A 23,137-nucleotide genomic window follows, 5' to 3' on the forward strand; every position below is an offset into this window, starting at 1 on the left:
GTACGAAGCCATAGCCAAGTAAGGGCAAAGACGTACCACCAGGAGGGAGGGCCAGAAAGAGCTGGGCTGGACCATTTTTTGACTGGAATGGGGGAGCAGGATAACGAAAGGGGTGAAGGATAAAAAAGAAAGAGTATGAGATTGGCTACATTGTCGGATGCGGCGGAGAATGGGATAGCTCTGGAAGTTTAGGAAAGCTCGAGACTGCCCCTGACCTGGGACTCATGCTCCCACATTAGTCCTCCCGGTGGTTTGGTCCGGCCTGTCCTATCCGACCTGCGGGAGCTCGGTCGGCCACCGCTCTGCAAAGCTGCTGGCGCCGCCTCCTCCCTGCCAGCCGGGGGCTGCGGCGCTTCTGTGGGTGGGGGAAGGTAGGACTGACGCAGAGTGAGTGTGAGGGATGGAGACGCTTACTCCTGGCGCCGGGAACCCGGGGAAGGGGTTGGCTCCCCAGAGGCAGGGATGCCGTGCGGGTGCGGGTGCGGCGTCGCTAGGAGACGCGCCAGTGTGACCCCAGCCTCGCGAGGGCGGCTGGGTGTCATCGCCACTGGCCTTGAGGACCTGGATCCAGGAAATGGGCCAGGAAGGGGAGGTCTAGTTTGGGAGTCCCTCTGAGACTCTTCTCAACCCTTTGGAGCCCGGAGATGATGGGGGCAGTTCCCCGGGCCAGAGGCGCCTGGCTGAGGAAGGTCGACCTCAACTAGCCCCCGGACGGAAACGGAGGCTTTCGAGGACACCGAGAGTCGGCGTCGTACTTCCCTGATCAGCAAACTCCAGAACATGTTAGTGCAGGAGTTAACAAGTGAATTAATAAGGAAGACCCCAGCAAGTGGGAAATGCCCCCCAAAGACCGAGTGCAATCATGGAAGAGAGTGGGAGGGCTACTCCCAATAGGTGAGACTGTCAGAGAAGGTCAAGGTTTGGGGAGAATCCAGGAGCAGGAGGAAGCTAGAGAAAGCGCTTTCGAGGTGGAGGAAGGAGCCAGTGGGAGGACCACGTGGTTGAAGCAGAAATGGGCAGTGTTCTGTGATGAAGTTGGAGAATTGGCAGAACCTTTTTGCCCAAGGCAAGGATTTGGCTTTTGTGTTACCAAAGGATTCTAAGAAGGGTAGTGACCTGACCTGATTTACATTTTTTTTTTTAAATCACTCTGGTTGGGCTGGGGTGGTAGGTCAGTGGTACAGTCCTTGCCTAGCTTGCCTAGCGGGCACTTGGCGAGGCACTGGGTTTGATTCTCAGCACCGCAAGTAAGTAAGTTCCATTGACAACTAAAAAAATAATTTACAAAAATCATACTGGCTGCTGAATCGAGAAAGGCTGCTGTTGAGAGGTTGTTGCCTTAGGCCAAGGGAGAGGGGACCATAGTGTTGAAAGGGCCCTCACTGTGGAAATGAAGAGAATTAGGTTGGGGAGTATTTTTGAAGCTTGCAGGACTTGCTTCAGAATTGGATGTGAAGTGTCTGGGAGATGGTGGAACCAGGGATCACTCCCAAAGTGAAAACAGTTTGGAAAAGAATGTTATGAGTTCTCCTGAACAGAGCCAAGTATGAAAACTCTGTTAACAATTCAGATGAAGATGTTGAGAGAAGCCAGATATTCAAGTTAGGAGGAAAGAAGTAATTGGAGATAATAAATATGTGTGTGTGGGGAGGGGGGGGGGGTCTATTCCTCAATCACCTAGGAAGAGGGTAGAGATAAAAGAGAAAGATTCCCAGACTCTTTGGGCTTATAACATTTAGAGATTACCCAGAGAGGGAGAGATCAGTAAAGGAGACTCTTAATATGGACAAGACCTCAAAGATAAAAGAAGTCCCCCTTAATATACTGGAGTAATGGGACCCACCCTCATGATGTGAGATGAATCCTCAAAGGTCTGGCTCAAATCCTTCCTTCCTTCTGCTCCCAGCTGTCAGTGCTTTTGGACTTATGCACAGGTAATTTGCGTCCATTATAGAAACGGCAACTTCTCTGACAAATGTTTATTTACATGTCTGTCTTTCTCATGGACTATTTCATCTTTGTGTCTTCCTGACTCCATAGGGCCCAACATGTGGTTGTAACTGGACAGGAACACAAAGTTCATATGTTATCAGCCTTGGAATTCAGAAGCTGTTGAAAAAGGGATTTTTATGCTTGCTGTTACTGCTAACATCATCACAATTATGATCCATCTCATAATCTAGTAGAAAGGGTATCAGAAGAAAAATCAGAAGGCCTAGGTTTGAATCTGCTACTAACCAACAGAGTGGCCTTGAATAAGGCCCTTTGAGCTGAGAGTTCGCCTAGATTAGAAGTTGCAAAATGGCAAGACACATTTTGCCTACAAACATATCTTTGGGCCCACAAAGTAATGTAAATACTTTAGTTTGATAACATTTAAAAATTGGACATGAAAATCCAGATTTTTCAACTTCATTTGAAAAAAATCAATCTGACACTAGCCTGAGGTTCTTAGAGGTTCCTACACAGCAAGACCGCTGAAGCTGAAGAATTGCTTCCCCCATTTGTGTGACTTATTCCCCAAGTGTGCCGAAGGCCTCCTCTCCCTTCCAGTACCTGGGCGACCCCTGTGGGCATTTGATTTGCAGTTTTTGGTATAGAGCTATGCTGTCCATATGTAGCTACTAGCCACATGTGACTCTTTAAAATAACAATTCAGATCTTTGGACACACCATATTTCAAACACTCAATAGCTACACATGGCTGATATCTATCCTATTGGATGAGGCAGACAGAACAAGTATTTCTGAAGACAATCTCTCTGAAGTTATCCAGGCTGGCCTTGATCAGCCTCATCCTCCCAGGTAGCAGAGATTACAGGCATGCACCACCAGGCCCAGCCAGAAGAGTTTCATCACTGAAAGTTCTGTTGATCAATGCTGAAACTGGAGGAACTCAAGGGTACTCTGACTGCTTATCATTCATATCATAAGAATGGTCAATCATTGCTCTTACTCTTAAAGGGACTTAATCTAGTAAAGAGCTGAGGTGCCTGTACAGATAAGAAAAGTTGATCATTTGGTAGTGGATTGGAAAATGTTCTGCAGCCTGGTCCCTTGTGCAGAGTGAGGTTTTCTATTGAATAGTTGAATCTAGGGTTAGTTGCTAGAAAGCTCCAGCTGTATCTAATGTAATCTAACCCTTGTATCAGTTTCCTAATCCAGTTTCTAAGAAAATTATCATAAAGCAGGAATTTACGTTAATGTTTTTGCTCTCTTAACCTCCCTAGCTGCTATGAAAGGTTGAAAATCCTGGCTTGGAAGTTATGAATGACTGGCTGATCTTTAGCAATGGCCTATGCTCAGCCTGTCCCACCTACTCTGACACCACCTACTTCTAGTAACTGGTTTTCACCACCTGACTGACCCTTATCTTGTCTTTATCTCTTAAAATATGCTGATAAGGAACCAGCATGATAGCTCATGCCTGTGCCTCAGGAGGCTGAGGCAGGAAGACGGAGAATTCAAGACTAGCCTGGGCAATTTAGCAAGATGCTGTTTCAAAATATTTTTAAAAGGACTGGGGATATAGCTCAGAGGTAGAATCCTCCTGGGTTCAATTCCCAGTGCCCTCCCCCACAAAAAAATGCTGATAAGGAACTAGATAGTCCTATTTCTTTTGAATTGAGGTACCATGGCTTGATATTCACATAGAATCTCTATCCCTAAAGGGGAAAACAGCTGTATGTCTACTGGTTGATATATCTTGGTTACAGTGTAAATAGCCTGTGTGTCTATTGGTGGATATAGCTTAGATACAGTGGTCTGATTGGAGTTCCCCTACACAAGCATAATCTTGTGTGCACTCCGGTGCTGAGGGAATACACAGATGGATCCCAGCTGAACGGTGGTTTAACTTAGGATTTCTTGACTTTAATGGTGGGAAAGTGATATGTGTTTGAATTTTGATCTTTTCCTGAGCTAGCAATATGTCTTCCAGTACTCTCCCAATGCAGGGCAGCCACTGCTAGCCACACAACTCCCACTCGGCATGAGGGTGAGCAACCAAGACGTCACAGTGTGGCTAAGCTGTGATGTTTGGTAGGTTAGGTGTATCACCTGCATTTTCCACTTAAAATGTTTTCAACTTCAAGGGGCATCTGTATTTAGAATGAGTGTGTTTGCATTCTATGATCTTATTTGGGATAGTTATTTTAGAAGCCTTTCAGATATTTCAGTTTTGCTTCTTGTTCTAAAAATTTGCCAATTTGCAGAGAATTTCATTTCCTTTAGGTAAAATGAAAGTACCTTTCCTCCCTGCCCCCAGTCTCTGACACACCATATTCTCATCACTTTCTGTGTTAAAAAAAAAAAAAAATGCTGTTTCAGAGAATAGCTGTGGTAAGACAGAGTACACCCACAAGCACATCCTGAGATTTGCAAAAGTGCATGGCATTACACTTCCCTTTTTGAATTCTAGTAACCAAAAACTGAATCCAGGACAGGAAACAAGTCAGAGTGTGTGTGTGTGTGTGTGTGTGTGTGTGTGTGTGTGTGTTTCTGTTGATTGATGGAGGGGGAAGGACGGTAGAGGACCACGGGCGTGTGGGGCAGTTTCACTTGAAGGTTATTTGATTGTAGTGACTATGCTATGGTATAGGATACTGGTGTATGCCAAAAAGTAGGAACTGTAACAGATCTAGGAGGAAAGCACACCAAAGGATAAACAAGGAGTAAGAGATAAAGGAAGAAAAATAGGAAGGAAAGCTTGGCCATGCCTTGGAGTTGGCACCTGCACTATATTTCCAGTAAGAAGTATGTGCTGTGGTCTGAAGATAAGCAGTGTCTCCAAAAGGTCGTTTACTCATACTGAAGAACAATGGCCCTTTACTGTACAGGGATTATTAATGATCAGAGGGAAACAGCTTTAGGAAAATCCATTCTACCACCAAGCAATAAATTCACCAACAGGCCACACGCTTCTCTTCCCCTCTCTGCAGACAAAGCATGGCATAGATACAAGAGGCCTCACTGTTCCTTCTGTATTTCCTCTTATTCAGGTAATTTGTGCCTTTAACTTGTAGCGCTAAGTATTTTGTCTTTTTAAAAAAATGTTTTAGTTTTAGATGGACATAATAACTTTATTTTATTTATTTTTATGTGGTCCTGAGGTCGAACCCAGTGCCTCACATGTGCTAGGCGAGCGCTCTACCACTGAGCCACAACGCCAGCCCCAGCGCTGTTTTAATAAAATATCTCATGAATAATCCTGACAATTCTTCGAAGACAGTTCTTTTGTAACCCTGTAGTACATTTTAAGAATCTGAGGCTCAGGAAGGTTAATAATTCGCCCATTTCCAGAAGAAAGTCAGGATTCAAACCCAAGTTTGTCTACCCAGAGCCCAATTCATTTTTTTGTATTATATGTTAAGAAATGTAGAAAAATTTTGAGGCCCCAAATCCAGGATGGGTGTTCTCTACTCTGCTACTCAGGGCAAGAAAGTCTGATTGCTTTAGCATTGTCCAGAGCATTTCAGTTCCTTAGAGGTTTTCCAAATAACAAACACTTTAAGTTATAATTCCTTGGGTGGGTTTTAACCTCTGATCACTGGTTGAAATGGACCTTATTCCCCCTAATTTTTTTTTAAGAAAAAAATATCAGAACCCCATTTTTCCAAATCTTTGGTTCTGAGCTTCCAGAAACATTATAGAACATTTCAGTCCAGTGAGCAAATGCTAACTGGCCTTAAAATAAGTGAAGATTACATCATAGCCGTGTATCTTAGGTGACCCTGGATGGAACTGATAGGGCCTCCCCACACCTCTAAATAATACTGAGATTTTGGTTCCTTGTCTTGACCCCCACAGCTCTTGAAAATACCATTGGGAGAGTTAATAAGTATTTTAAAGTGCTCTGAGAGCTTCACTTTTGAAACCTGATCTAAATACAATCATGAGAATGGATATTGCTGATGACTGTTTTGTGTGCACAAATTTATTCTTCTAACAAATATTTTTCATACTCCAACTTTGTACCAGGCATAAGAGTGTAATGAATGAAACTCAGTCTCAGCCTGCTTCCCCTCAACCCCACACTTACACACATGGTAGAAGAAGAAAGGTCGAGTAGGATGAACGTTATCACAAGGGCAACCTGGAAATGCCAGGGCTGCACTTAGTAGGGACATTGACCCAGTCTCAGCATAAAAAGGCACCCTCCCCGCAGAAGTGATGGAAGCCAAAGGATGAGAAGCAGCAGATAAGCAAAGAAAGAATATGTCCATCATGTGGGATGGGGCCTTCATGTGGCAAGAGGAAAGGGTCCCCAGATCTAAGCAGACAGCCAGCAGGTTATGGGACATGCCACCGGTGCAGTGAGTCATAAGACTGATTTCGTTTGGGTGGATTTCACAATCTCTACCATGCCCCACCAAAAATCATGAAGGGCTGGAGAGACAGATTTCAACTAATCCTTAGTTGTGCTGAGAAAAAATAAAAACTCCATCCAGAATCAGGTCTTTCTTCAAAGAATGAAAGAAGTCTTTCCCTTCACCTCCTGGGGCTTAGTGTCTGGGTTAATTCTCCTTGTCTTTTTCTGTCCCTTTTCTTGTTTGTACTGCAACACTTTTTTCTTCAGTGGAAGGCAAAGCCTCCTGAGAGTTCAACATTTGGAATTTGGACATTCCTGAGACCAGAGTCATACTTCTATAAATTTCATCTGAGGAAAGGGAATTTTCATCTCTTCTCTGAAGTGTTCTTGCTGTAATGGTCTTTCCAAAGATGGAGGAAATTGTTCCAGAGGTGGGTGGTACTCGCAGGTCTTTTCACAGACCTACAAAACTGAATTGGACATACCCCGTGTGCCCTACAGAATAGGTTCCCTGGCCCTTTCACTGTACTTATACCCTTAACAGCAAGTGGAAAGATTAGTGGGTGTTTAGTTTTACTTTTTAGACTGATCACTGCATGTTATGAGTTCCATTACTGACTCCAAAATAAAAGCAGGGAAAAGCTTGTGGTCAGACAGGGAAACAATCATCCTGCTTTTTGGGCTCTTGATCCTGACTCTCCTGTCAATTAGTTGGGTGGCGTTAAGCCAGATTCCTGTTTTACCATCTACAAGAGTGATGAAATCATAAGTAGTTATGATATGCTTTGACCGAAGCACATTTTAAAAGATGGAAAGCAACCCACGTTGGCACACTTTGCTGAACTTGAATCTGCTCACATCTTCCTTTTCCTCGTAGACTACAAACCCCCTCCCAAGGCCCACTCTCCCAGCTGGTGCTGGGCTGCGTTGACCTGCGGCCTCCTGCCCTGGAGGCTCTCGCTGCACTGGCCTTCACCTCTGAAGTTGCTTCCCATCTCCAAGTCTTTGCTCCTGCTGTTCCCTCTTTCTGCCCCACCCTCCTCTTAACTCTTCCCACTGTTAGGCTCTTTCACACCATTCAGGACCCAAGTGAAATGTCACTGACAACCCAAACGACTGATTTCTGCTCATTTTTAACATTACTGTTTCTTTCATTCAGATCATACATCACTATCTGAAGTTCTTCATTTTTCTTGACTATGATCTGCCTCTGCCACTACACCATAAGCTTTAGGAGGACGGTAGTGCTTGTTTAACACTGTATTCTTAGACCCACGTGTGTCTGGCATGTTGTGGGCTCCCAGTAAATGCTGAGTAGTTGAATGGATGGGTCCTTAGGTAGGGAGAGTAAAGCCTGCAGGTGGAAGCAATGGAATGAACCCCTGCCCTGGGGTCTCTTCTGTGATATCAGCTCCCATTGGAGTCAGAGGGGACAGGGTTGCCACAGGGAACAGGAGAACCGAGCATTCTAGTCAAGTGCACAACCTCCTTGAGAGGTGCTGATAGGTACTATAATTGAAGAAGGGCAGATGCAGGGGCAGACCGTATATGAGAAATTTTATAAAAGATTATTGTAATTCATATCAAGGCATGAAAATTGCTTTCTTTGCTCTTTGTAAAGGAAGGGAATGGAACTGTTTGGTTCTCTTGGTTCCACTGGCTGAGCTCTTTCAAGCAATCAATCAACACACATCCAACAACATACATTGAGATGGAGCTGCCTATAGAGTGATTAAAAGCACACACAGGCTCTGGCTCCGATAGGTTTAAATCCTGGCCCTGACTATTACCAGCTTGGTGACCTTGGACAAGTTACTTAATCTCTCTGCCTCTGGTTCCTCCTTTGTAAAATGAGGATAATAGTGGCACGTGCCTTATAGAATGGCTGTGGTGATTATGGGGTTAATATTGGTAAAGCACCTTGGGGAGTATCTGGCACACAGTAAATTCAAAGCAATGTAGCTTAATATTATCACCGTAATGAGCAGTCTGCTCTGCTCTCCAGGAGTTTGGAGACCCTATGTTACACACACACACACACACACACACACACACACACACACACACACTATAACTGTAAAAGAGCAATAGGTGGCTATGACAGGCCCAGGGGAAAAGGTGCTCTGGAAAAGCATAGCTCCCCTGCTTCTGTTATTCAGAATTATTACTATTCATTTTTTTTTTTTTTTGCTATTTTCATGTACTTTAAGCCAACTTAAGAATGTTGATAATACATTTCTTTAGAGCAAGCTCTATATCACACAGATTCTAAATGCATTTAAGTGGGCTATTCTAAGATACATTAAAATAATCACAGCTAACAAATATGTGTATTATTTGCTTATTTTTAATATATGTAGATCTAGAATCACCTCCCCAAATAGACTGCAGGGCACCTGCTTTAGGGGAAACTTTTCCCAACTAGGACCAGAGGCCAGGACCCTAGCAGCCACCGCCTTCTCTACAGAAGGGGCACTCCACAGTGAACTGCGTCTCCGCACGCTTTGCACACATGAGGTGTGATTTTAAGAAAAGAGACCCGCTTCCAGTTACATTGCCTTTCCTCATTCTGGGATTTAGCGGTAAAAAAGATGAAAAGGAACAAAGAGTTTTAAAAAGTGTCAATCTCAAAATAAAAATCATAAAACTTGAACCGTAAAATTGCGTAAGAATATACTTCATGGCCAGTTGAGACTGCAGTTCAGTTGTGGTCCTCTGAATAACTGATATTCCTAAAGGAACCCTCCCAGCAGACCCCATTGTGCCCAGCTGACCTCTTACCCTACTGAAGGGCTACCTAGACTTGCATTAATAGTGAGAAGAAAAAAAATGTTGATTTCAAACCATTAAATCCATGCAGAGAAAATATCCTTGGGAAAAGGCAGTTTTTGTAATTGAATTGCTTTCTAAGAGCAAAGACAAAACTAAACCAAAAACAAAAGAGCTGTTTTTTTTTTTTTTTTAAATGTCTGACCAATTCTGTTTCTAGAATCACAGTCTTTCTGTAACTGGAGATATTTTCATCTATTCCCCAAACATTTGTTGTATACCAGTGATGCACCTTTTTAGGTTCTGAAATTTCAGCTGTAAATAAGTTGGGTGTAGTTACTGTCCCCATGAAGGTTGGAGTCCACTGGGGGAAACAGACATTAACAAGCCATTACTTGAGTGATGTATGCCACAACGAAGTAGTAAGAGCCATGCGAAGCTTCAAGGGAGAGACCCACCCCAAAGTGCGTGGTCAGGGAGGAGGTACGGAGGGAAAGGGTTTTCTGAGTCATCCATGTTTTCAAAGGGAGCTGAAAGATGTGTAGGGGTTGGTCAGGTAAAAGGGAGGAAGTCAGAGGAGCCTTCTGGAAAGAGGGAACCAGCATGGATAAGATCATGGTTCCCTCAGAGAACTGAAAGAAATTCAGTAAGGAAAAAAAAAAAAAAAACCTTCCTTTTTCTTGGTTTTATTCTCAAGACTTGTTGGTAGTCCTTAATGGTGACTACAGCTTTAAAACCTCTCTGAAAATCTTTGGAACTCAAATTTTCTGTCACCTGATGGAGAGAGAAACATCACCTATCTCCTTTCCAGGATTAGTTTTCAAAGTACATCAACTAATGTGTTTTGAAAAATAGTCCTTCTAAATACCAGTTGTTCATATTGCTTGTCACCTTGAGAACCTGTCTGCGGGACTTCTGATTATGGTATGTGATCAGAGTTTAAAGGGTGGTTCTTACAGCAATGCAAGAAAACTAACTGAAGTCAGGCTTTGGAGAAGTGTGCTGGATCTTAATATGCCTGACCTTCACTTTCATTGGCAAGTTCCTCCAAGGGAAGGAAGCATTGTCTGTTAATGACAGGGAAGTGAAGCATTCATTAATAGATGTTAGTGCCCCTTACAGGAACTGACTCACGTATTTTCAGATGAAACCATGGAGTTTTAGGGAGAGCCAGAAACTCAGAAACCTGTTTCCTTACCAGGAAAAATGTCGTCATCTCATCTGGGTTTTTATTACACATGATGTTCTCTCTTGGTTTTTATGAAGTCCTTTTAAGCATTTTTTCTGCGAAGCATCATGGACGACTTCAGAATCGGTATTGCACATAACTTTGATCTATTTAACCTTTCCCTTGGGTGGAGTAGTGCTTTCAAGGTTTTGACCAAATGGCTAAGCCTTGGTTGTTCCTTATTGCTAAAGAAGGTCACCCAGGGTCAGGGTAAGTAGGAGGGGCCATCATCTTTAAAAGAGAAATTCTCTGTAAGGTGAATTCCTTGAAGGTGCCTAGAATTTCCAGATATATACAACCCCTGCCAGCTCCCATCGCCCAAATTCCTGTAAGCCCAGGACCACCCTAAATATCACTGGATATTTAGACATCCCTGGGTATTAAGCCTTCTCCTTGGACTGGAAATGGATCATGTTCCTAAATGGCAGTGAGCCGCCTACTCCCCAGTCCTGATAAGCCTGTTTGAGGAAAACCCAGGACTCATAATGACCTGTCCAAGTGGCCCTGCTACTTACTCACCAAATCTGTCCCCCTGGTCTTCCCAGCCTGTCTGTCCCTTGTCAGAGGCAGTATAATATTTATTGTTCTGTCTCCTCAGGTGGAACATCCCCGCCCCCCCAGTTCTCCCTAAAGTTTAGATGCAGAAATGTAAATATTAAATAAGCTGAAGTTTTTGCGGAAGTTAAAAAGAGAATGAAATAATAATGCCCATCAGCAGGATAAACAGTTTGTTGGGCGGTCTTCATTAGTGGACCAAATTGCAGCAGCGAGAACGTATGATCTAGAGCTCAGCTGACAACTCAGATCTTACCAATGTGATGCATAAAACGTGCAAATGGCAGAGCAATACCATACAGTGTTAAGTGTAGAGCTACTCATAACGATGGTAAAGAGCATGCAGGATAACAGTTCCTCCTAGAGGAGGGGAAGGGGAATGTGATTTGAAAGGGGCTCAATGAGAGTTTCATCTCTATATACCTAATTTGTTTAAGGTTTGTTGTGAATATAGGACTTATACTATTCTCTATATTTTTGTATCTGAAATATTTTAGGACAAAAATAAGTTAAAGGGGACAGATTTTTTTTTTTTTTTTTTTTTTTTAATGGTACCAGGAATTAAACCCAGGGGCACTTAACTACTGAGCCACATCTCAGCCCTTTTTATTTTTTATCTTGAGACAGGGTCTCACTAAGTTGGGTATGGGCTCACTAAGTTGCTGAGGCTGGCCTCGAACTTGTGATCCTCCTGCCTTAACCTCCAGAGTTCCTGGGATTTGAGGCATGCAACATTGCACCCAGGTGACAGAAATTTTACTTAAAAAAATACAGTTAGCTTGAGGGAATTGACTTAGGTCAGTTCTCATCTAGCCAAGCCCTCTGGAATTAAAACTGTTATAACTAGAAAGATTTTCAATTATAATTATTTTACAGTTCTTATTAGATAAAAAAAGATGAAACATTTTGAGAAATATTTCCTAAAATGTTATGATGAACTTAAGAGAAGTCAGAACTTACTAGGTGTGGCACACACCTGGAATCCCAACTATTCGGGAGACAGGCAGGAGGATCACAAGTTCAAGGCTAGCCTGGGTAACTTAGCAAAACCTTGTCTCAAGATTAAAAAAAAGGGCTGGGGAGACAGCTCAGTTGGTAGAGTGCTTGCCTTGCATGCACAGGGCCCTGGGTTCAATCCCTAGCACCACAAAAAAAAGATTAAAAAAAAATTAAAGTACTTTTTTAGTTGTAAGTGGACATGATACCTTTATTTAATTAATTTATTATTTATTTAATGTGGTATTGAGGATTGAACCCAGCGTGTCACACATGGTAGACAAGTACTCTACCAGTGAGCCACAACCTCAAAATAAAACTTTTTTTAAAGGGCTGGGGATGGGGATGTGGCTCAGAGTTTGAGTGTCTCTGAATTCAATCCCCAGTACCCTCCCTCCGACACACACGCAAAAAAGGGCTAGGGATGTAGGTGAGTGGTAGAGTGCTTTCCTAGCATATGCAAGCCCTGGATTCCATCCCCTGGATAGCCAAAAAAGAGACAGAGTCATTTTATTAAACCTGCATGGTGCTCACATTTTCAAAAATAACAAATGAGTCTGTTTTGAGATTTCATATTATAAAAGGCTGTATTACCACCTATTCTTAAACTGTAAGGAAATCTGTCATCTTCAGGCCCTTGTTTCTGCATGTTAACAGCTGGATAGAGCTGAATAGCTACTGTCCCCTTTCAGAGGGGTATGTCCTGTCCAGTTGGCCACTGTCCCCATCCAGCCATGTGCCCTCATGTATTTTGTCTGCCAGGCCCTGGAGGCACTTGAGTATACACCCTAAGCTTTGAATACCAGTGTTCACTTAACTAGAAAGTTCAGTTGTCCCACATGCGTCTTCTAGGCACTCAGGTTTGTGATGTAATTTTACCACTAAAAGTATCATTTCTGATATAATCTGTTGACACTGGCTTTAAAGAATAGTAAATGTGAATTTTGGTTTTGCCAGTGTTTGCAAAAATGGCCTTCACGGCAGACAGCATGGTAGAGCGGCCCCCAGCCATGGATAATGTTCAACTTCAGTTAAGTTCGCTACTGTTTCTGCCATGCCTTTCTGGCAATGTTACACAACAGATCTGTTGACAGAAAGCAGTATTTCTAGACTAATTAAAAATCTTGATTTTTTTAAAAATATACATCTGCCTAGCTGCTTACTGTCAAATTGCATTTTAACGCAAATTTTCCCTCTTCTATTTTGGTGGGTCTGAGATGATAACAGCAACACGACAAGAAGTTCTTGGCCTCTACCGCCGCATTTTCAGGCTCGCAAGGAAATGGCAGGCAGCATCAGGGCAGATGGAGGACACCATCAAAGAAAAGCAGTACATACTCAACGAAGCCAGAACACTGTTCCAGAAAAACAAAAACGTAAGTAGGCTTCCGTTGGAGATTGCAAGAGTAGTTTCTCATGGTGTTTGTTCATTTCTTTTCTTTCCTCAATTCCGAGGACTGAGCCGCACAAGTCAACATGGCAGAGCCGAAGGGGCCAAGGGGCCAAAGGGACCAAGTACAGATTCGCAAGCTTGTTCAAGCACTAGAAAGTCGAACGCAGCCTTCCTTCTCTCTTCACTTGTTCCAGGTCTTAGTGTAGCCAGTAAGTGGCTCAGTGTCCTCAGAAGACCTTATGAACCAGGTGACATAAATCAGACCAATGAAAGTTTTTAGAGGAAGAGTTGTTTGTCACACACTGTGCCCTTTGCCAGCTACTCCCACAGGAGGTGCACAGTAAAGTAGTTTTTTTCAGTTCAAAAACTAGTCATTGCCTCCAAATGTCAATCCATTAGAGGGAAGAGAAAGGATTAAGACACAGGGTTCCCCACATAACCGAGTTTTGAACTCAAGCCTCTTTGGCTAGCAGAGTGAGGTTGCCCTTTGGGACATAGAACTGAATAATATAGTGCCTCCACTAGCCACTTTAGCAGAGCTGCCCACCCAGACACCAGGGAGCCAGATTTGACCCATTCCAACAAACCGTAAGGCCTGCACTCTGAGCTCCTTAGGGAGACCACAGGTGCCAAGCATGGACGGAGGTGCTCAGCACCTCACTTCTTTTCACCTCTTTTGCATTGATCCAGTGGGTTTATTGCTGTCGGTTTCCCTCATGAAACTTCCAATCTGCTCTCATACTTTTCCCTCCCTAACATCTTCCCGCTTTTCCCACACTCCCTCTCACAAGCTGCAGGGGTCCCCGAAAGTCACTCCTCTGCACTGAAGCCCGTGCAACATGTAGCCACCTATGGTTTCAGCTCTCACATCTGAGTACCTGGCCTTGGCCTCTGACCAGTGCCCAAAGGCCTTCAGCTCGGCCTGTAATCCAGACAGGACTCCTCTCTACAGAAGCGCCTCCCCTCCTGCTTGTGCTCATCATAGCTCCTATCCCCACCCTGCAGCTCATTGTTCCATTCCTCATTCAGAAAGTATTCAAGGGCCCACCATGTGCTCAACACCAGCTAGACATCAGGGATTTGAAAATGAGCAAAACCAAGACAGGGTCCCTCCAGGATGTTTCAGAGTTAGATGGAAAGAGAGGTAAAATTACAACCGAGACAAGTGCCTCTGAAGGAAACCTCCTTATCTAAAGTGCTCCCCTTCTCCGAGTCCCTGAAGCCTCCATGCTTTTAAGGCCAACTGGTAATGATGTTTCTCCATACTCTCCTGACCCTTCTCCGGCCTCTCCAAATTCTTTCCGCTTAGTGTAGACCAGGCTTGCCAAACCAGAGTTGTATTCCCCCTGAAGTCCTTAAACAGTCCTCAAAGAATAGAAATAAAATACTAGAGCTGATATTTCTATTTAGTTTCTTATTTCATTCTATAAAAATGTCTATTTTATATATAATTTCTAATGAACTTATTAGTACATATGTATAGATGGGCCCTAACTTATGATAGTTTGACTTACAATTTTCTAACTTTACAATGGTGCAAAAGCAGTAAGCATTCAGTAGAAACTGCACTTCAAGTTTTGAGATATTCAACACTTTATTATAAAATATACGTTGGCCAGGCATGGTGGTGCAAGCCTACAATCCCAGCAGCTTGGGAGGCTGAGGCAGGAGGATTGCAAGTTTAAGGCTAGCCTCAGCAACTTAGCAAGGGCCTAAGCAACTCAGTGAGACCTTGTCTCAAAATAAAAAAATAAAAAAGTTCTGGGGATGTGACTCAGTGCTAAAGCACCTCTGGGTTCAATTCCTAGTAACCCCCCACAAAAAAATAATAAAATAGAATATGCTTTATGTTAGATGATTTTTCCCAACACTAAGCAAATGCAAGTGTTTCAAGCACATTTAAGGTAGATTAAACTGTGATGTTCGATAGGTTAGGTGTGTGGTATTAAATTCATTTTTAAATTATGATAGGTTTACCTGGAATAATTCCATTGAAAGTCAAGGAGCATTTGTAATTTATAAATTAATACATTTATAAATTGATAAACAAGTACACATATATGGGAGCTATAGTTTTAGAATCTTTTTAACATAGGAAATAGGTAGATGATAAAAAGTTTGGAGGCAGGTGCAATGGCATATACCCACAATTCCAGCCACTTGGGAGGCTGAGGCAGGAGCATCACCAAGGCCAGCCTCAGCAACTGAGCAAGACCCGGTCTCAAAATTAAAAGGTATAGGGGTGTAGCTGAGGGGTACAGGGCCCCTGGGTTCTATCCCTGGTATCACACACACACACACACACACACACACACACACACAAAGGTTTGGAGACCCCTGAGTAGATGGTCACGTTCTTTTTCCTTCTTTGTTCGTTTAGTTGGGATGGTCTTTCCAACAAAGGTCAGTTTCTAAAGTACATTTGGACAGCATCATACACTTCTCTGGTATATTCCATGAGACCCACCTTGTAGTTTTTGCTGAATTAGTGAACATTTACAAATCCTTTGATTCAGTTGACCTCCAAGAAGTTCTCCTCAATTTCTCTGCTCCATCTAACCCCTTGTCAGCTACCTATTTTGAACAACAGAGGTCTGCAGCCATCATTGCCCTTGTTAATTATATGCCATGGTACCTTTTATGTAGCATTGCTTATTAGAATTATTCTGCACAGATAGCAGCTTTGGTAGTTGAAAGCAGAAATCATAGCCCCATAACGTCCGGCCTGGTGTGGGGGAGTATCATAGCATGTGCCCAATAAACTTAGGCAGGCTCACTCACCTGGAAACTACTCAAGACGCCGTGTTCTTAGTTATCATGGTAATCCTGCTTCTGCTTGGCTTGGCCCACAAGGTGAGCCAGAGGGTGGTGTATGGCACATGAAATTATTTGTGGGTGCAGATAAGAGGTGCCCTGGTTTCTAATTTTAAGGGATGTATCATTTTAGCATGTAGTAGGAAAAAAATAGCCAAGCTAGAATTTCACAAATACTATTGCTTAGGAGAGAGTCCATTTAGATAAAAATTTTACTATTAGTATAGGTGGTGTAAGGACATGGCAAAATCATGCAGGCAGCCCATGAATGGCTGAATTTGGAGTACTCTAGCCTGAGCTTGTTCAGAAAGACAGCTGGAGCCCCAGAAGCTTCAGCCTCCTTAACCATATCTTTGTCAGCTCTTTTTCCTTAATCCCCCATGCAGACATAAGCAGTGTCTTGTAACTTTAATTGTACTGTGAGTTTAATAATCCAAAGGTATCTCATTAATTGCTTTGAATCCCAGTAGGCAGATGGAAACATGGAAATCTGTTCCCAAAGTGGCAGCAGAACAGTAGCTTCTGAGAAGCACAGAGGTCAGACAGTTGAGCCTTTGCCCCAAAGGACTCAGCTGTGCTTCTCTGTGTTTCTGTTCCTGGAACTCTTCCCCTCTGCTCCAGCAGGCACTGTAGGCAGGAACTCCCTTGGAATTTCCAAGCCACATGGGCCCAGACTTCACTGTGGGTGTCTTCTGGGGCTGATGCAATCCTCGCTCTACTCTGTGGCCCACTTGCAAACTGACAGCAGATCCACGTGTTGATTCATTTTCCATCCTCAGAATGAAGCAGTCTCTGCCCTTCTCCTGTTGGGCTTTCTGTTTTTCAAAATGAACTTTTCATTCCTTTACTTGAAAGTAGACTGCCACAATTTGACTAATTTGGGACTTTGAACCCTCTTTGTTCCCTGTACTAATGAGCAAGGCAATTTATAGTTTGGGGAATTTTGTTTTGTTTTTGTGGTGCTGGGGATCAAAGAGATTGCAGTTTAAAACAAGAGGCAGATCATTCTCCAATATCTTACTCAAGGGGTTTCTGAGCAACATTACTGAAAATATCAGGTTACTTTAATGTTAATCAACATAGGCATTAAAGAAGCACTTTTTCATTCATTGTTGGTGGGAATATAAATTGGTGCAAACTCTAGAAGGTAACTTGGTAGTACTGTGAGAATTTAAAATGCCTGAACATATACTCTTAGTCCTAGCAGTTCTTTTTCTCTATGATTCATCTTTTAGGTATATTTGCATGTAAGCCAAAAAAATTTTCAGAGGGATCTTTAGCAGAATTTTTTATGGTGACAAAAGATTGGAAATTACCTAAATGTCCATCAGCAGAATATTGGTTAAATTATAATAAAATCTTAGATTGGAATTTTGTATGACTTTTAAAAAAGAATAGGACAGCCCTATATTCAATATGAATATAGAAAGAACTTCAAACTGTTAGTGAAAAAGCAGGGCTCAGAACAAAGTGACCTATTGTTAGTGTAAGGGAAAAGCTAAGTCTCCACATACATGGGCTTATATATGCACTGAATATCTTGGAAAGACACAGAAAAAACTTGGCAAATTATCTCTTGAGAAGGGGAATTGAAAGACAAAGGTAGGAGGGAGACTTAGTTTCTTCATTATATACTTTGATATTTTTACCATGCTCTTATGTATTACCTATTTTAACTATTTTAAAAGTTTTAGTCCATAGTAAGTTTTAATTTTAAATTGATTTTGATTTTTCAAATTATCAATATTTTGTGCTGGGAATCAAAGAAATGATCAATAGTTACTGGCTAGTGAACTGAAAAAAGTTTGAGAAAGCATGTGTACCTATACCCTATGTGCCATTAGAAAGATGCAAAAAGCCTCACTTGTTTTCCAATTTTAATAGCTCACAGACAGAGACCTGATTAAACAGTGTATAGACGAATGCACGGCCAGAATTGAAATTGGACTGCATTACCAGATTCCTTACCCAAGGCCTGTAAGTGAGACTCCATTTAACAGGTGGAGGGGGGGTACTTATCCTTGTCAACCCAGTTATTTCTCAGAATGTATACCAGGAAGGCAAGTGCTAGCTGAGAGGCCTACAGCTCCTGTATGAGGCATGTCCTTGTGTGCCACCAACCCTTCACAGCAAACTAGGGTGCCCGTGAATGCCTGGTTTCTCCTTCCGGGACAGCTTCCCACATATGGAAGCGAAAACCAGCTCACGTTTATATAACGTTTTCTTTTGACCTTCACCTTTTTTTGAAAATCCTTTTATTTTCCTTATTATAAAAGGCAGGTTTGTTGTTACTAAAAGAATAAAGTTCAAACATTAAAAGAATGCATAAATTAGAAAGCAAAAATTGTCAAAAATTCTTACCCTGAGTTCAATCCCCAGCACTGAAAAAAAAAAAAAAAAAAAAAAAAAAATTCTTACCAAAATCCTCACCATGTGGTAATAAGAACTGTAACTATTACATTGGAACAGACAAAATTGTCAATATTTGGTTTTTTACCTTAAAAAGCAGCTATTTGATAGTGTTTTGATCTAATCATTTGGTAATATATCTTTTAGTTTTCTTTTCTATACTCATGTATAGACATATTCTTTATATGCATGGGATTCTAGGCATACTATTTTATTATTATCTACTTATTTTACTTCATCTCTTCTGAACATTTGTTATTGTTTGGGGTTTTTTTGGTACCAGGGATTGAACCCAGGGGTGCTTAACCACTGTGCCACACTCCCAGTCCTTTTTTTTTTTTTTTAATTTTTATTTTGAGACAAGTTCTCACTAAATTGCTTAGGGCCTCCCTAAACTGCTGAGGCTGGCTTTGCGTTCCTCCTGCCTCAGCATCCTGAGTCACTCGGATCACAGGCATGTGCCACCATGCCCAGCTCTTCTGAACATCTTTGTATAAAGCTCCACCTCGATCTTTTTAGGTGGTTGCGTTGTCTGCTGTTGTGGGACTGTACCATTGTATTAGGATTCTTCAGAGAAACAGAACCGGGAGGATGGTGATATATATTTGAATAGATTTATCTAAGTATAATTAAAAGAAGATGTATTATGAGGAATTTGTTCACACAGTGACAGAGCTTTTCTCCTCCCTCAAGCTGAAGTCCCAGGAAAAAGCCAGTGGCAGAATTCAATCTGACTCTGAAGGCCTAAGAACAAAGTAGGCTGGTGGTGTAAATCTCAGTAGGAAGGCAGGGGAAGATGAGGTGTCCCAGCTCAAGCAAGGCAGGCAGAAAGCAGAAGGTGGAAATCCCTCCTTCCTCTGCCTTTTGTTCTATTCAGGCCCTCAGCAGACTGGAGGACTCCCATCCACACTGGGGAGGGCAATCTGCCTTACCAAGTCCACTGATTCCAGTACTAATCTCATCTAGAAACACCCTCACAGAAATACCCAGAAATAGTGTTTAATCTGGGCCAGATTGACATGCAAAATTAACCATCTCTGCCATTATTTAACTAGCTCTCTATTAGCAGACATTCAAGTTGGTCCCGGTTTTCCACTATGCATTGACTATTTGTATACAAAGATACCCTTTGGGTACCTTTCCATCTTGCTGAGTGATCTGCGCTCACTATTTTTAAGTAATATGGCAAAGAAGAGTACAAGAGCTGGTATCAGACAGGTCAAATCCTGGTTCCCCACTTGATGTACACTCTTGAGCAAGTTAGGATGTAACTTCTTTGAGCCTCTATTTTCTCATGTATAAATATTGGAATAATAATTTCTTCTGAGGTATTAAAAAGAACAATGAGTGAAAAGACTGTAAAAATTAGTCAGTGGTAGATTTAGCACCTAGCAGGCAGTACAGTAGGAAGCACATCCTCAATAAATATAAGCAGCAGCAATGCTTTATGAGTATAATTCTTAATATCATCATTATTCTTATTATTTAGATTCATCTGCCTCCAATGGGCCTCACCCCACTACGAGGCCGGGGACTTCGAACTCAGGAGAAACTGAGGAAACTTTCCAAACCAGTGTATCTCAAGTCTCATGATGAAGTTTCCTAACTAGAAGACAGTTTGTTTCCAAGAATGATGAACCATTTCAGTTTTGAGTGGAAGTCAGAATACATCACTCTTCACCTTGATTAGGGACAAAACCCCAAGTATTTTCTTCGGACCTCCACAACTGATCCTCACCCATTATGGGTGTCTTTACATCCAAGGGTTTGTTTGGGTCTTGCTGCCTGAGCAGATGACAACCCTAGAGGTCAGTGAAGTCACCTTTGGAAACAGGTGAGAGGAAAGCTGAAGGTGATAGAACTTTTCTTGGGAATGTCGTTTGTCACTCCTCGACTCGCACAAGGAATCAGTCAGGTGGTAGATGTTCTTCTGGCTATTCCAGAAGTACGACCTCCCTCAAAATATGTTTTTTAAAGTAGACTTTTTTTGTACCGGCAGTTGACCCAGGGGTGTTTTACCACTGAGCTACATCCCCAGGTGCACCTCCCCCTTACTCCCTGCTTTCGATTTTGAGACAGGGTTTTGCTAAATTGCTGAGGCTGGCCTCAAATTTGTGATCCTTCCGCATCAGCCGCTTGAGTCACTGGGATTACAGGTGTGTGCCACTACACCCAGCAAACAGTTACAGATTTGCTTAAAAGTGGGTTGTTTCTGTGAGCTTTTTTATGACCTGTGACCCTTCCAATTTCTAGATGAACTCGCCTTAAAAAGTACATCTTTAGAGTGATCGTGGTGTTTCATGGAAATTTTATGATACCCATTCCCCCTCCCCAAACACAAAAGTGCATGCCTTAGTTAAATGCATGTGTTTATTTTTGTTTGCGGGGGCCATGGTACTGGGGATAAAACCCCAGGCATTCTACCACTGAGCCTCATCTCCGGCCATTTTTACTTTTTATTTTGAGACAGGATCTCACTAAATTGCAGAGGCTGGCCTTGAGCTTGCGTTTTTCCTGCCTCCACCTCCTAAGGCACTTTGATTGCAGGCATGTTTACCTTCTCTTAAAGCCCGTGATTAGCTAAGATGCACTTGGGATCTGAAAAGCTTACTAGAAATTCATCCTGCATTCATTAAGTATTTGACTTTAACATAATTGAATAGTACAAGGTCTAAAATGGCTTTCAAGTATGTCTAAGCAGAAATAAGACAAACAGTATCACACAAAGATTTACACCTTGTGTGGAGTCAGGTGAGAGTCCATGCGAAGTCACTTGTGCATCACTGTCATTCTGTTACTGACAAAGAGAGTCATCATCACCAATAAAGACAAGTCTCTACCAATTTTGGTCTCTCCGTATTCTTTCCAAAATGGGCCGATGACCCTCAGAAGCAGCAGGTGAAATAACCTCCTATGAGCAGGAACATACTTTGTCATGCTCAGGGTACGTGTTCCAGGGCTTGGCCATGATGCAGAGCAGATACGACACGCCATCAGTGGCGAACTAGCATAGGCACATGCATGCTTAACACAGATGCAGCTGTAGGCCTTTGGTGAAGAGAGACAGAAAGGTGTATTGGCCATTCAGCGTGCAGCGTCCCAGCCTTGCTTGAATTGGGAGATAGGAATCTGCTGTTCTTTCAGTCACTCTCCTTCAGTGGGTCTCAGTATGGAAGCATCTCCCTCCCTGGAGTTGGTTCTAATGTTTAAAAGATTTCCCATGCAACATCATGTCTGTGAACTCAAGCCAACTCTTCATCTGGTGGTTGGCCAATGAGACAGTGACCTGGACCCGCAATGGAGGAAAACCTGGCTGTGTTGGACCAAGTGAGCCAGGGCTTGTCCAACTCCACCATGCTCCATTTTTAAGGAACTTTGACTCGGTGTAATTTTTGCCTTAGTCCACTGAATGTGGGGACCACCCTCCCCACCCAGCCTTCTCCACAATCAAAGTTCATTTAATTGCTAGCCAACCTTTGAGGACCTTCTACATGCCAGAAATCTTACCTAAATGTGAATTTTATGTCCAGCCCCCTTTGCAAAGATGCTTATACTATTGCACAAAGCCACACTTGAAAATGTATTATCAAACTTTCCATGTATGTTTTTGTTTTTTTGGGTTGTTTTTTTTTTTTTTTTTTTTCTTTTTGGTACTAGGGATTGAACTCAGGGGTATTTTACCACTGAGCTAAGTCCCCAGCACTTTTAATTTTGTATTTTGAAACAGAGTCTCGCTAAGTCTCTTAGGGCCTTGCTAAATTGCTGAGGCTGGCCTTGAACTTGAAATCCTCCCAGCTTAGACTCCTGAGTCTCTAGGATTACAGGTGCTTTATTTTTAATACGATATCTCCCCATGTTCTTTCCAAGACTATAAAATTCCCTCTTCAGTCTTTTAATTTTAAAAGTACAACCTACCTTCCTACATCCCCTTTTTTAATGTAATTTTCTTCCATCTCTGAGCAGGACTGAACTGGCTACTCAGCAGCTAGATTTTTAAGAGCAAGGACTAGCTTGTTGGCCAGGTTTGTCTGATGTTATCTGTGGAGCTATTTATACACAAGCCTGCTGCTTCTCCCAGAGCTGACTTCTGGCCATCTCTGCCCCAGGACTGCAGCCTCTAACTCACCATGGTTTCTGAAGAGCATATTGCTTTTTCCCAGGAGGAGACCTTATTACTGTACCGGCCCCAATTAAAAATGACCTCAAATTTAGGGCAATCTTGTTTTTAAAGTGGAGGAAATTTTTTGAATTATAAAAATGTCATCCATCACACAAAAACATTCTCTCCCTTGACCCCTGAAGAATGAGACAGTCCCTGCCTCCCTCAGGTTTTTGTTGCTGAAGCTGGAACTAGATAACTGTAATTAAAATTCAGTTATGCTTTTAGCACCCTCACTCACTGCCAGTTCTTTTACAGCTTACAATGTGACTTACCTACCAGTCCCATATTCAGGGATGTGGGATCCTGACCATCTTTCCAGTTCATATGTCTGACTGTGTCACTTGGAATGGTACAGCAGACCCAGCTATCTGTGCATTCTGATTTTTCCCCCCATTGGAAAAAGTCAGTTTTCTTCTTGAAAAAATGGCTAATAAGCTACCTACTTTGAGCTAGACATTAGTTCTTCATCATGGTCTCTACTTCCTCAGTGGCAAGATTTGG

General features: G+C 42.4%; 1 protein-coding gene across 6 annotated transcripts; it reads left to right on the plus strand.

Annotated features, from left to right (window-relative positions):
- Window positions 1-176: 176 nt before the first annotated feature.
- Window positions 177-21,317, plus strand: LYRM1 (LYR motif containing 1). 6 transcript variants are annotated; one of them, XM_079120049.1, is made up of 5 exons: window positions 177-371; window positions 4,941-5,000; window positions 13,076-13,234; window positions 17,950-18,042; window positions 19,964-21,317. In XM_079120049.1, exons 3-5 carry the CDS (start codon window positions 13,076-13,078, stop codon window positions 20,078-20,080), a joined length of 369 nt encoding a protein of 122 aa, XP_078976175.1. In that variant the 5' UTR covers window positions 177-371; window positions 4,941-5,000; the 3' UTR covers window positions 20,081-21,317. The 6 variants fall into 6 exon arrangements, with proteins under 6 accessions (XP_078976175.1, XP_078976174.1, XP_078976172.1 ...); XM_079120048.1 differs by lacking the exon at window positions 4,941-5,000 and adding an exon at window positions 1,907-1,934 and having other exon boundaries at window positions 179-387; XM_079120044.1 differs by lacking the exon at window positions 4,941-5,000 and adding an exon at window positions 1,907-1,934 and having other exon boundaries at window positions 181-371.
- Window positions 21,318-23,137: the final 1,820 nt, after the last annotated feature.

The sequence above is a fragment of the Sciurus vulgaris genome (genome assembly GCF_902686455.1).
Source record: "Sciurus vulgaris genome assembly, chromosome: 18".
Taxonomy (NCBI): Eukaryota; Metazoa; Chordata; class Mammalia; order Rodentia; family Sciuridae; genus Sciurus; species Sciurus vulgaris.